The sequence below is a fragment of the Carassius carassius genome, chromosome 7 (assembly GCF_963082965.1).
Source record: "Carassius carassius chromosome 7, fCarCar2.1, whole genome shotgun sequence".
NCBI lineage: Eukaryota > Metazoa > Chordata > Actinopteri > Cypriniformes > Cyprinidae > Carassius > Carassius carassius.
The window spans coordinates 37,788,347-37,802,136 of NC_081761.1; the positions used below are offsets into that span (position 1 = coordinate 37,788,347).

General features: G+C 39.8%; 2 protein-coding genes across 5 annotated transcripts in view; both read left to right on the top strand.

Annotated features, from left to right (window-relative positions):
* The window catches only part of LOC132144150 (NACHT, LRR and PYD domains-containing protein 3-like), a 159,244-nt gene that overhangs the window by 78,550 nt on the left and 66,904 nt on the right, over positions 1–13,790 (top strand). The gene's annotated exons all lie outside the window — the stretch shown is intronic.
* LOC132143226 (gamma-glutamylaminecyclotransferase C-like) lies at positions 3,014–5,132 on the top strand. The gene is made up of 2 exons (XM_059553364.1): positions 3,014–3,160; positions 4,436–5,132. The coding sequence occupies exon 2, from the start codon at positions 4,441–4,443 to the stop codon at positions 4,903–4,905; it is 465 nt and encodes a 154-aa protein (XP_059409347.1). The 5' UTR covers positions 3,014–3,160; positions 4,436–4,440; the 3' UTR covers positions 4,906–5,132.

Consider the following 13,790-nt stretch of genomic DNA (forward strand, 5'->3'; position numbering starts at 1 on the left):
CTGAAGCCCTGCGACTGGCAAGAGCAGCTTCAAAATCCTCAGTACTCATCTTTCTGGACCTGTCTGCTGCTTTTGACACTGTTAATCACCAGATTCTCCTGTCCACCCTCAGAAAGATGGGCATCTCTGGAACCACACTCCTGTGGTTTAAGTCCTACCTCTCTGGTAGATCCTTCCGCGTGTCTTGGAGGGGTGATGTTTCTAAGTCACAACAACTTGCTACTGGGGTTCCTCAAGGCTCAGTACTTGGACAACTTCTCTTCTCCATCTACATGATGTCATTAGGATCTGTCATTCAGAAGCATGGCTTTTCTTATCACTGCTACGCTAATGACATGCAACTCTACTTCTCATTCCAACCAAATGACCCGACGGTAGCTGCTCGCATTTCAGCCTGTCTGAGTGAAATTTCTAGCTGGATGAATGACCATCACCTTTAGCTCAACCTTAACAAGACAGAACTTCTGGTGGTTCCAGCTAACCCATCGTTTCATCACAACTTCTCTATACAACTGGGTTCGTCAACCATAACTCCTTCCAGGACAGCCAGAAACCTAGGAGTTGTGATGGATCATCAGTTAAGCTTCACTGACCATATTGCTACAACGGCCCGGTCCTGCAGATTTGCCTTATACAACATTAGAAAGATTAGACCCATCCAGTCAGAGCAAGCCTCCCAACTTCTTGACCAAGCTCTGGTTCTCTCCAGACTGGACTATTGTAATGCTCTTCTGGCGGGCCTTCCTGCATGTACTATCAAGTCTCTGCAACTGATCCAGAATGCAGCAGCAAGGGTTGTCTTCAATGAGCCAAATAAAAGCTCACGTTACTCTACTCATCATGTTACACTGGCTACCAGTAGTCGCTCGCATCAAATTCAAGGTACTGATGCTTGCCTACAAGATGACAACTGGCAAGTGCCCTCCAGAAGTTTGTGCTCTGCAAGTGCACAAAGCCTTGTGGTGCCATCCCAAAGAGGTTCAAAATCACTCTCACTGACTTTTTCATGGACTGTGCCCAGCTTCTTGAATGACCCCCCAATCTCAATTCGTACAGCCGATTCTTTACTCATTTTTAACAAACATCTAAAGACTCATCTTTTTCACCAGCACTTAACCAACTAATACTAGGACTTTTCTTGTCTTTCATATATATATATATATATATATATATATATAAAACCTGGCTATGCGTTCTGTACTAGACTAACTGAGACTTGTCATGGCACTTGTATACTGTTGTTCTATTGTTGTTCTCTTGTTGATCTGACTGCTTCTATTGTTCTCATTTGTAAGTCGCTTTGGATAAAAACGTCTGTTAAATGATTAAATGTAAAAATGTAAATGTTAACAAACAGAATCACTGAAAAGAAGAGAAACACAAGAACTACTACAACTGACTTCAGACACAGCCTTAGATGAAATCAAATGAAATAAAATACATGAAATCTCTCAAGATCTGATTAAACAACCCCACAAACAGCATCACCAGCTCCACTTATTAATAACCAGACTGACTTTATTTCTGTCAGACACCAACAGAAGATCTTATTGAGAATGAACTAAGGTTTAGATGTTGATTTATTGTTTCATTTGAAGTAACCATGTTAGAGATCAGTGTTTGCTTTAGTTGGGCTCTTGACCCTTGACTTTTGTCTTAAGCCCTATTTGGACGGGACTAGTTTTACAAGGAAAGAAATAATAATAAAAAATAATAAAATCAAGAGCCAGATCACGTAAACTGTTAATACTGGCTATTGTTATATCAGCATCAGGTAAGATTACTCACGTTCATTTATGCACTCAGTTACATAATGTTTTAATTACAGGTGTACATTTATGAAAATTAAACATGGGTTTAGCCTACTACAAAAATAAAAAAAATTAAATAAAAAAGGAAAACAAGTTATACTAAAGAAATCACACATTAACATGGTTTTGCTATACTAGTCATTTAGTATTTATTGTGTATTAATACTAATGTTCATCAATCCGAATGACTATATGCAATGCACGCATACAGAGCGTGTGATCTCCGTGACGCCCAGACGCACAAAACAGACCCTCCCACCTCTGTAATAAACACAGAGATGTTAGTCCCGTCCGAATTGGTACATGGAAATCACAGACGTCAGGTGGTAAGAATCGAAACTCAAACGTAGTTTAGAAAACTAGTCCCGTCCGAATAAGGCTTTAGTTTATTTTTTCTCTGGTTCTTGTAACCATGTGTTTTTGACACATGTTTGTTATAACTCAAAAACCCAGAGAAAATATTATCAGGTATTGGTTGTTATACAGAACGTCCAGCCAGTATAGTACATCTAAACTAAAAGTTCAAAAGTCAAGCGTCAGGAGTCCAACTAAAGCAAATACTGATCTCCACAATGGTAACTTCAAACGAAACAATAAAACATCATCATCTAAATCTCTGTAAGATCCAAATCTAGTCAGTCTGGTTAGTAAGGAGTGAAGCTGGTAAAGCTGTTTGTTGAGTTGTTTAAATCTTCAGTTGATTTCATCTAAAGCTGTGTCTGTTTCTTCAGTGATTCTGCTTGTTAACAGCAGCTGTTCATCATTAATGCTCAATCATTACATAATTATCTTCTTAACTCCAGCGCTGCTTCAATGCTACTTTAAAACTCTGTAGTGTGAAACACATGAACACTGAGAAGTGGGGACTTTTTTTATGAACTATTACATAAAACTTACTTGTGTCATTCACGTATGACTGACGCATTTGAATCACATTCAATTTATTGATTTATTTCATGTAAAAACTATATAATCTTAATGGATGGTAATTTGTTATGTAATTGAATTTAGACCGAAAAAATATTTTTTGAGTGTACAATCTTTTAATCTGCACTGTTTTTGCTGTGTTATTATGTATAGTTCTCTGTTGACGCTCAGTTTCTTTAATCTACTGTAAGATCAGATCTTTACTGCATTTCTACTGGAATACAAACAGAAAGTATCTTCATAGCAAACTCCGCCCATCCCACTTGTCATGTGACGTCACGACCCGCATTTCCTTATTTTCCTAAAGTAAAACACGTAAGGTTTGGCTGAAGTTTATTGAGCTTGTTTTAGCAGTTTGTTCCTGTTTTCTCTCAAACTCACAGTTTGATCTTTGGATAATGAAAGTGTCCGTTATATTATCGGTAAGAGAAACAGTTTTCTTCTGGTTTAGATGTTTATTATTAGCATGTGCTGTGTGTTTACGTGAGATACATAATCAACACTAATTTAATATCATCGAGCATCTAATGCATCATATCATCAGTGTTTAATGTAAATTGATATAATATTTGATCATTTGCAGCTTTAAATGAACATATGACAGTGTGGCTTGAATAGAATAAAAGTCTCCTGAAACTTCACCATCTGAAAACATGAACATTTTTATCATTAATATGCACATTTGTATTTTTTCATGCTTTTATTGTGTGATGGACGACTAATTGTCAGATCTATATATTAACATATTTAATATGTTATTATAATAAACATTTCTGCCAAAATGAACATGTAAACACTAAAAATGTCAGTTATGTGTAAAGGACATGAACATTTGTGATGCTGTAATTTAACTTTTAGATAAAGATCGTTGAGAGTGTGTTTATACCGTACTTGACCTCAACATCTGGCCTTGTAAAGACCTTTATCAGAAATTACACTTTCTTCAAACATGTTTCACATATGAAATGTTTTGTTTGGCATGAGAGCAAAATGAAAAAATAACTGTTTAAATATGTCAGATCACACATATTGAGTGAGTCATGTAAAATGTTTATACACTTATTTCTGTTCTTATGACAATGAAATTATTTAGATGTTTTATTTGCTTGCGTATAAGTGTAAAATGTATGAAAGCCTAGAAGGCCTTTTTTATTTTATTTATTTTAATTTATTTTCTTTGAAGTGCTGAGCTTCCTACAGCTTAATTTCGGCTGTGTGAAAATGAAAATGTCTGACGCATGTTTATTTCATAAATATTTGACACGGAATTGTTGTAATGTCTGCTAAGTTTGCAAATGGCTTGCCATTAGGGTTGCAAAGGGGCAGAACATTTCTACTTGTCATTGTAATGAAATAGGAATTATATCACTAATATTTTTGAACAAAGACGACCATCACAATCCTAAACAGTGCTGTATAAATACATGTATATTTGTACAGCATATTTATCTGTGTTAGATTTAGACTGAACATTCACAGTTTCTTTGAAAGAGCAAGAGGGAGTAATGTACGAATGTGTGGTGGTGGTGTTTGAAGAAGACAATAAAGTGTGTGTAAAAATGAACAAGCAATGGTGAATTAGCTGTCAGTTTACACATTTCTGCAAAAAACATAGTTCTGTAAAAATAAAAGACCTGTAAATGTCAGTGAGTTAATCTTGAATGCTAATGAAGCATCTCGTCTCTCGTGTCCCGCAGTTAACATGCATCATGTCTTCATCTATGGCACACTGAAGAAAGGCCAGCCCAATCACTCCATAATAATCAACACCACCATCGGTCAGGCCGAGTTCCTCGCGCACGCTCGAACCGTAGAGCCATACCCACTTGTGATCACCACCAAAAACAACTACCCCTTCCTGCTCAATGTGCCTGGTAAGGGCAAGCGCGTCCACGGCGAGATCTACTCCGTAGACCAGAAGATGCTGGACTTCCTGGACGAGTATGAAGAATGTCCTGAGTTGTACCAGCGCACCAAGGTCCAGCTGGAGGTGCAGGACGGGGACGGTGAAGGAGAAAACACACTGAAGCCTGGAAGCATCGAGGAAGCGTTTTTGTACAGCACGAATACATATGAACCTGAGTGGCTCCTGAAACCAACATATGATAATTATGATACGAACGGTGATCACGGACTGCCATATCATGAGGACACAAGCCCTGAGTAATGACTGTACAGCTGCTGCTTACCAGGGTCCAAAATTGACAATTTAACAACCTTCAGTGTCACATCAATTTACCCTTTAGATTTTTGTGTTTTCTTATGATTATGTGATTGTTTAGCTGTTTAATTTAATTTAATTTAATTTCATATAAATGACAATTATATCGAAGCCTGGAAAAGCCATTTTATTTTCATTTTTCATGTATGGAATATTTCATATCACAGAGAAGAAACAACCCTAGATAAATTTTAGATAAATCTGGGATTATATATATATATATATATATATATATATATATATATATATATATATATATATATATATATATATATATATTTGTTTGTTTTCTTGTCTGCATTTAATTTAATGGCAAGTGTTAATTAAGTGTTGTTTTTTGGACCCTGATTTTTAATGTATGTACTCAGATGATATATTAATGTTGTTATATATAAATATATGGTGTCATAAAAAGTACCATGTTAACAGGGAAGATTTGTAAGTATATATACATTCAAATAATTGCAAAAAGATACAACCGTACACAGCAAAATCTCCAGTGTTAATTTAACACTCTGAGTGTGGACTCATATAAACACTGAAGCAGTGTTAAAAGTAACACTGAAGCAGAGTTGAAGTTAATGAGATAATTAAGAAGTTAATTGAGTTATGATTGAGCATAATTGAAGACACCTGATGTTAACAAGCAGAATCACCAAACAAGAAAATCACAATTTGTGTGTCACCATTATAGTGGTCAGTGTTTGCTTTAGTTGGGATCTTGGCTTGTGACTTTTTAAATTTAAATATGTGTGTCAAGCCAACAGCAAAAATCTTCATGTGTTGATGATTATGTTTTAATGTAGTCATTGCTTGACCTTAATCACTGAACTCTTCTCAAAGATTATCAATCATTATTGAGTGTAACAGCTTTGACTCATCAATGAAACAGTCTGTATTTTCTATAATTTTTGTAGGCATCTCTTGCAAGCAATTCAGATTTTTGTTTTTATTAAAGGGTTTTAATTTTAGGCACACACAGATAACAAGAATCAGCGTTTGAATCTCAACAACGGTGACAAACAGCATTTTCAGATAAACAGATCTACTCTGAACATCACAAAACTAGATTCACATAAAAACAGCAAAAATAAAATATAGTTAGAATAAAAAGTTAAAATGACAGTTCAGCTCATAATTTATTCATGCCGCAATGCATGATGGGAGCCATGGATGAGTTTTTATTGGCTACAACATGCTTTTTTGATGGTCACCATTGTTGTGATGCTCAAGCTGATTCTTGATGTCTGTGTTTCTAGACTAAATAATTTTTTCTTTGTGTAGAAATAACTTTAAAAAACATGTCATATTATGGCAAAAATGCTGGATAACTTTTTTTCCACCTAATTTATGTACACAGTAAAGAAACCTGAACTCAAGCATTCATGTCACTCCACGACAATTAGCTCAAACCACAATCAATACCATAAGATTGCTTTTGCTGTGGTCTGTCTGTATGTTACAACTTAGTTACCCCAGCCACATAAAAAGTCTAAAGCAAATAACTGAAGGGTCAAGATGCCAACTAAAGCAAACACTGACCACTATAATGGTGACACACAAATTGTGATTTTCTGGTTTGTTGATTTTGCTTGTTAACATCAGGTGTCTTCAATAATGGTCAACCATAACTCAATTAACTTCTTAATTATCTCATTAACTTCAACTCTGCTTCAGTGTTTATATGAGTCCACAAATCGTAAAGTCACCTTGGCCAATCAGAAGCAGTCAGCGGCGCACACTCTGACGTCGCAAGGCAAAACCCCCGGTTATATTGTCCACACGACAACACTGCAACCGGCGTTTCTGAAAATGCTCACCCTGGCCGGAGTTTCCAAAAATGTTGTGTGGACGAAAGGCCGAACCACGTAAAAAAAAAAAGTCACGGTTATAAAAATACCCGTGTCCATGTGGACAGGGCCTCGGAGTGTTAAATTAACACTGGGGATTTTGCTGTGTATATGTGTGCAAATATCCTGTCACACTAGGACTTCGAAGTGTTTAATTTGAAGCAGGATATACTGGTGGAGTGGCTTTAATGCATCAGATATAAGTCGCTGCTCACAGCTGATTGGTCCAGTGTGGTATCTTTGAAAAGATAGTACTTTATAAACACACACAAAAAATGAAGAGAAACAAGTATAAGAAATGAAGGGTCAAGATACTAACTAAAGCAAGCACTAACCATCATAATGGTGATAATGTTGGTATTGTTTTCATTAAAACATCAACATCTAAACCTCTGATAATCTCAGTAAAAACTTTTGTATAAATCAAACTGATATATAAGTGAAGATGGTAATATTGGTTTTGGAGTTATTTAATCAGCGATTTTGGACTTTTCAGTTCAAAACCATGTTAATTGCAGCCCTACATGATCTCTGATTGAAAGAATTCAAAACAGACATGATTTAATCGCATCGAATCCTGCTGTACATAAAGCAAACATAGATCTGAGGTTGTTTCAGTGTTAATGTTTATTTACCTTTAATAAAAGAATAATGTTATTAAATTTGTAAATGTGATAAAATCAATGAATCAATAAATTCCAACATTTATTCATTGTTGATTCATTTTTCCTTTGCTACTGCAGTGTAATTTATCTGCAATCAAAATGTAAAGTTGTGAAATGTTATAATGTGTGATGCTTGCATGAAAATTTTGAAAAACTAAAGTGAAACCTTAGTGAAACTATCATCACATAAGATCTCAGCAGTTGACAGTAACTGGTTCCAAGTCAAGCGGCAACATTCTGATCTGAAAAATGAAGCCTACCCGGAAGTGCGAAAAACTGCAATACATCGAAAATCCGCCAGGGGAAGGTCCCAAAAGGGAGCAAATGTCCATAGCCCCCATGTTAAAATGTCCGTTTTCACAGCATAAATTCATGTTTTTACAAGTTGGTCCCATGGACTTTTATTGTATTTTTCGATAGCTTCCGAGTGCCTGACAACTGTGAGGGGGGTGATTTTTTTTCTAACTCGTTAGTTTAGATCGTATTTAGATATAAAATATATGACAATAAGGGTGTGGTTAACTTTGAGTGACAGCTTGATTGATAGCTGACAAGGCAGCGCCACGGAGAATGACAACAAGAAGTGCCATTTTTTAATACAGTTGACATATAATACTACTGTTTCTGTATCATCAAATGTAGTTTTAAGAGGTTTTCAGGCGAGAATGTAGTTGTTTAAAGCTCAAATCTGTGGTTTATTTAAAGATTTATGAAAATTTTATCCAGTTGATCTAGCGATGACCGGGCGCTCGGCGTTCATGTACCCCACCTGAAGCAGTCTTTCCTCGGCTAGACCTTCTAAAGTTTGCCACCAATGCCGCGGACTCTGGCATCTCTGTAGTGGTTAAACATGAGATATTATTCATCTTGTGTATATCTAATGGGCGATTTTTGGTCTCGTAAATCTATAATTTTTTCCCTGGGCAATCGTTTTGGCTGAGGGGAAGTTTCATAACTTCATAAGCTATTTAACTTTACCGATGTATGGTTAGACTAGAGCGCTGACTTTGTATGTTTAACTGAATTGTTTGCTTTATTTGTATAGCTTCTTATACCTTTTACTTTTACTTTTATAATGGCTAATATTGATAAAACTGAAATTTAACAAAAAGAGACTGGGTTGAGTTTTGTCATTTTAAATTTTAATACAACGAAGATGATCTGTAATGTTGTTTACTGCAAAATCTGTTGTTTAGTACAAATGCACATATTGCCTGGACCATACAATGTTTATATATTTTTATGTTATATTTAAAATGAAAAGAGGCAGGTTTGTGTTTTATATTTTGTTTTTTCATAAATAGGCAAACGTTATGTGTAGTTGAATATAATCAATATGCGTTGCCTGAACCACATTTGTGTGGCTATAATGTTTAAGATTTTTTTTAATGAAAACGAAAATAGTTAGTATTGTGTTTTATAACATATTTCGTTGCCTAAAATATACACAGAGATAACCGAATTTGCAGAGCGAGCTGAGTGGAGCGTGCTGCGTCAGAAGGTGGGCGGGGTTAGGATTTCCCAAGATTTTCCAAGATGGCGCAGCCCATACCCCCCATAAACGGCTTCAAACCCGTTCTTCAGAAAGTCTATGGGTGACATCACAGACGCTTTGTGTTATGTGTTTTATAGGTAAACCATAACCTTTATAGGAGGCTTAACACAAGGACCACCACTGCACATTCGTTGAACCCACGGCTTTATTATCGTTCCCCCCTACAACAACAACCTACACATGGTTCCTACCCCATTAGTTAACCTGATACTACATCCCCCTTTCTAAGCAAAGGATAATCTTTGTGCAGATGCAAAAATAACATTAAGGCATTTCTAAACTATAACATAAGGCTCTTCCGATTACTTATACTGAAAATATAACCCATTCCATCATTAAAATGATAATCAAGATCAGTAACAGTAATAACACACAATTATGGTTCTCAAATTTTTCCATACTGTTCAGCTGTGAAGTACTATGAACATGTGCTTCTGTAAACACTTTATCAACAACATTAATTGGCGACAATCAACTACTCCCTGTGCTCCTCCATAACTCAGGTGCCATTCCTAAGACCGAACAAAGTCTTTCAAGCAAGATGGAGGATTCCTTATTCGGGCTGGGAAACGTCTTTCACAAACAGGAGACTGCTGACTGGCTACACACTGTGCTCCGGGTGTGACAGGAGTGTGTGTGTCATCAAGAACTGTGCTTTCGGGTGCTGGTTCAATTAAGTTAGCAGGTTCTCCAGGAGCCACAGGGGTTGGTGAAAGATGGTATCTGTTCCTTCGCAGAGTGCCCCCGGGCGTCTCAATGATGTATGACCTCGGCATGCTGGCAGTAAACACCACCGTGCCTCTTTCCACTGTATCTTTGACCCACACATGATCACCGGGTTGAAGGAATGGCATGTCGCGTGCTCTGTGTCTTTGGTCATAATTCTGTCGCAGTTTTTGTCTGTACCTTTGCTCTGTTCTTTTCAGGTTATCCATGTCTGCGCACCCTGGGTTGAGCTTGGATGGAATGACGGGAACCAGCGTTCTTATTTTCCTCCCCATCAGAAGTTCAGTGGGACTGTATCCATTCGCCATGGGAGCAGCTCGATAGGCCATCAGGGCGAGGTAAGGGTCGCTGGATTTCTTGAGAAGACGTTTGATCGTCCTCACAGCGCGCTCCGCCTCCCCGTTGCTCTGTGGGAAATGGGGACTGGATGTCACATGACTAAACCCCCAATCCTGTGCAAACTGCCTGAAGATCTCAGATGCAAATTGTGGGCCGTTGTCTGAGCGGACCACTTCAGGTATACCATGACGAGCAAAGATAGACTTGACATGATCAATCACAGCTCCAGATGTTGTAGATGTCAGTTTTGCTACTTCAAAATATCTGGAGAAATAGTCCACGACGACCAGGTATTGTTTGCTGTCTATCTGGAATAAATCCGCTCCTACAGTGGACCATGGTCATGGCCCTCGTGCAGCTTGGACAGGATGTCTGCCCTGAGTGACGCTGGGATGACTATTCTGCTGCCATACAACAGTAGACCCTCTTGAATTGTGAGCTCACCTGAATATTGCAGATATGGCTGGAACACTCTGTTAATTGAGAATTTATCTGGCCATCCTTCGACACAGAATTTCTTCAAGTGCTTGAGTATGGGGTCGTCATCCTGGTGTCTCTGAATTTCTCTTAACCTCTTTTCTGTAGCTGGGAGATTCGCTACAACAGAGTCAACATAGAGGTTGATTTCCTCCTCCTGCAATCCTTCTGCAGTGTGACTGACGGGAGCTCGGGACAGCACATCCGCAGTTGCGATGTCTTTGCCAGCCACATGCGATATGGTGTAGGCAAACCGCATTAGTTGCATGCGCAGGCGCTGTATGCGTGGAGGAAGTTCATCTAAGCTCTTTGAGCCTAGTAGAGGAATCAGGGGCTTGTGGTCGGTTTCAATGTGAAAACTCTTTCCAATTAGGAACTCTGCGAACCTCTCACAGGCCCATGATGATGCTAGCGCCTCCTTCTCGATCTGGGCGTATCGCTGCTCAGTGCTGCTGAGGGCTCTCGAGGCATATGCCACAGGTTTCCACTCTGAGTCTGTTTGCCACTGGAGAAGAACGGCGCCCATCCCATATGAGGAAGAGTCAGCGGAGACAAGCGTTTCAGCGTTCGGGTCATACAATGCAAGCCCTGGGGGTGTTGTCAAATCTTCTCTTATGTTATCGAAGGCCTGCTGTTGTTGCGGCCCCCAGGCCCACATACTGGACTTTTTCAGCAGGTCTCTGAGTGGTCGTGTTTTCTCAGCCAAGTGAGGCAGGAACTTCCCCAGGTGGTTTGTCATCCCCAGGAAGCGTCTCACTTCGCTGACGTTACTGGGTGCTGACATAGCTTTTACAGCGCTCACTTTATCAGGGTCAGCACTGACGCCTGATGCCTCAATGACCTGCCCCAGGAACTTCATCCTGCTCTTAGAAAACTCACACTTATTGTTGAGTGTCACTCCCGCCTCCTGCAGTCGTGACAGTACTTTCCACAGTCTCTCATCATGCTCCGTCTGTGTGGCTCCCCAGATGAGCACGTCATCCATCTGACATAGAACCCCCACCAGGCCCTCCAAGATGCGTGACATGCGCTTTTGGAAATGTTCTGGTGCTGATAAGATCCCAAAACACAGGCGATTATAACAATACCGCCCGAACGGAGTTATGAAATTGGTTAGCAGAGATGACTCCTTGGACAGTGGAATCTGCCAAAAGCCTGCGTTGGCGTCTAGCTTTGAAAACACTTTGGCCCCAGCGAGCTGTCCTAAAGTGTGTTCAACTGAGGGGAGAGGATGCTTCTCTCTCATAACTGATTTGTTCAGCTCTGTAAGATCGGTGCATATTCTCACCTTTCCTGTGCGTTTCGGCACCACCACCATAGGCGCACACCATTCAGTGGGCCCCTCCACCTTTGAGATAACTCCCTGCTGCTCCATACGGTCCAACTCCTCTCTGACCTTTGGCAGGAGTGGGAGGGAGATGCGCCGGGAGAGGGAGAAAGGCTGAGCGCCTGGTTTCAATACTATGTTGTACTCGCCCTCCATTTTACCGAGTCCACAGAAAAGCTTAGGGAACTCCCTTTTTACTGTCTCTTTGGAGTCCAGGCTGATGTTATTTATTCTGGCGACCAACTGCAGTGCCACTGCAGCAAGCCCGCCTAGCAGTAGTGTGCACAGCCCCTCCACAATGTAAATTTCCTCTTTAGTACTTTTACTGTTCTTACTGAGGGTGGCTATAAACTTGCCCTTCACATTCAGACAAGTCCCTCCTGGCCCCAGCAGAACCCTCGTTGACTTTTCCAGCTTGCTGAACTGGCCCTGGTTATACAGCATTTCCGATATAGCGGTGATGTCTGCGCCAGTGTAAATTTTAAAGCGTGCATTGAGATTCTCCACATGTATGTCTGTCATCCATGGGCTGTCATTTGCGTCCGCTGACAGTGAACCCAGAAATGCAACTTCCTCACCAGTGTCCTCAACCACTGTAGCTACATGCATTTCATACATTCTTTTGGTTTTGCAAACTCTGGCGTAATGTCCTTTTTTTTCTGCAGTTATTGCATATTACCTCTTTAGCTGGACATTGTTGTTGGCTATGCCATCTTGAATCACCGCATCTGCTGTATTATACCTGTCTTTCCTTCTGTTTTTTCTCTGTTTGCTTGTATTGTGGCTTCAGTTGTTTTGCGCGTGCGCCGTTGCGCTGTCGCGTGTGCACGCTGTCGCGCGTGCACGCTGTCAAGCTGAGCGTTGGAAATATCTGCTTTAAAGTTCATTTTTAGCATTTCTTGTTGCTTCTTCACCTGCTCGCTTTGTCTAGCTCTGTTAATTGCTTTCTCTAGAGTCAGATCGGGATCGAGTTGTAGCTGTTCTGACATGCGTTTATCTCTCAGACCCACAAGAAGTCTATCTCTCACCATTTTGTCATGCAGAGCCCCATATCCGCAGCGCTCCGCTAGAGAGTGCAGCGCAGTGTGAAAGCTGTCAGCCGACTCGCCCATTTCTTGCTGCCTCTGGTTAAACTTTGCCCTCTCGAAGATCACATTTCTGCGTGTTACAAAGTGAGCATCCAGCTTTCTCTTAACTGTATCGTACTCACTCGCTTCCTCTGGGCTGAGGTGCAGAGAAACCAGTATATCCTCCGCCTCCTCCCCCATTGTGTAAATCAGTGCATTAACTTGATTTTCGTCCGCTTGTGTCTCCAATCCAGATGCGATGCGGAATCTGTCGAAGCGTTTAATCCATTTAGTCCAGTCTTCGGCTTTAAATGTGAACTCCCTTACGAAAAATAACCATGGTTTTTTTGGCGTGTTGACTACCATTTGTATAACCACAGATTTACTACAAATACCATGGTTAAACTATGGTTAATTTGGCAAAACCATGGTTAATTTGTGGTTACCATGGTTAATCTATAGTAACCATGGTTTTTTGGTTTTATTTATAGTAAAACCATGGTTAATTTTCGTAAGGGCTTTTCTGGTGGGGAAACTTGAAACTGATTCATTTTGCCGTCTGTGAGCTCGCTAGCATTAGCGTTAGCCCCAAACTTTCGGTAATCGGCAGAGAGAAAGCAAATAAACAACTAGCCTACGTCCTGTGTTATCTCTTATTTGTTCGACTTTTGTTAATATTACGTTTTTGCCTCTGACACCATGTTATGTGTTTTATAGGTACACCGTAACCTTTATAGGAGGCTTAACACAAGGACCACCGCTGCACATCCGTTGAACCCACGGCTTTATTATCGTTCCCCCCTACAACAACAACCTACACATGGT

Excerpts from the sequence above, each read along its gene's own strand:
- LOC132143226 (XM_059553364.1), top strand. The coding sequence starts at position 4,441 with ATGCATCATGTCTTCATCTATGGCACACTGAAGAAAGGCCAGCCCAAT.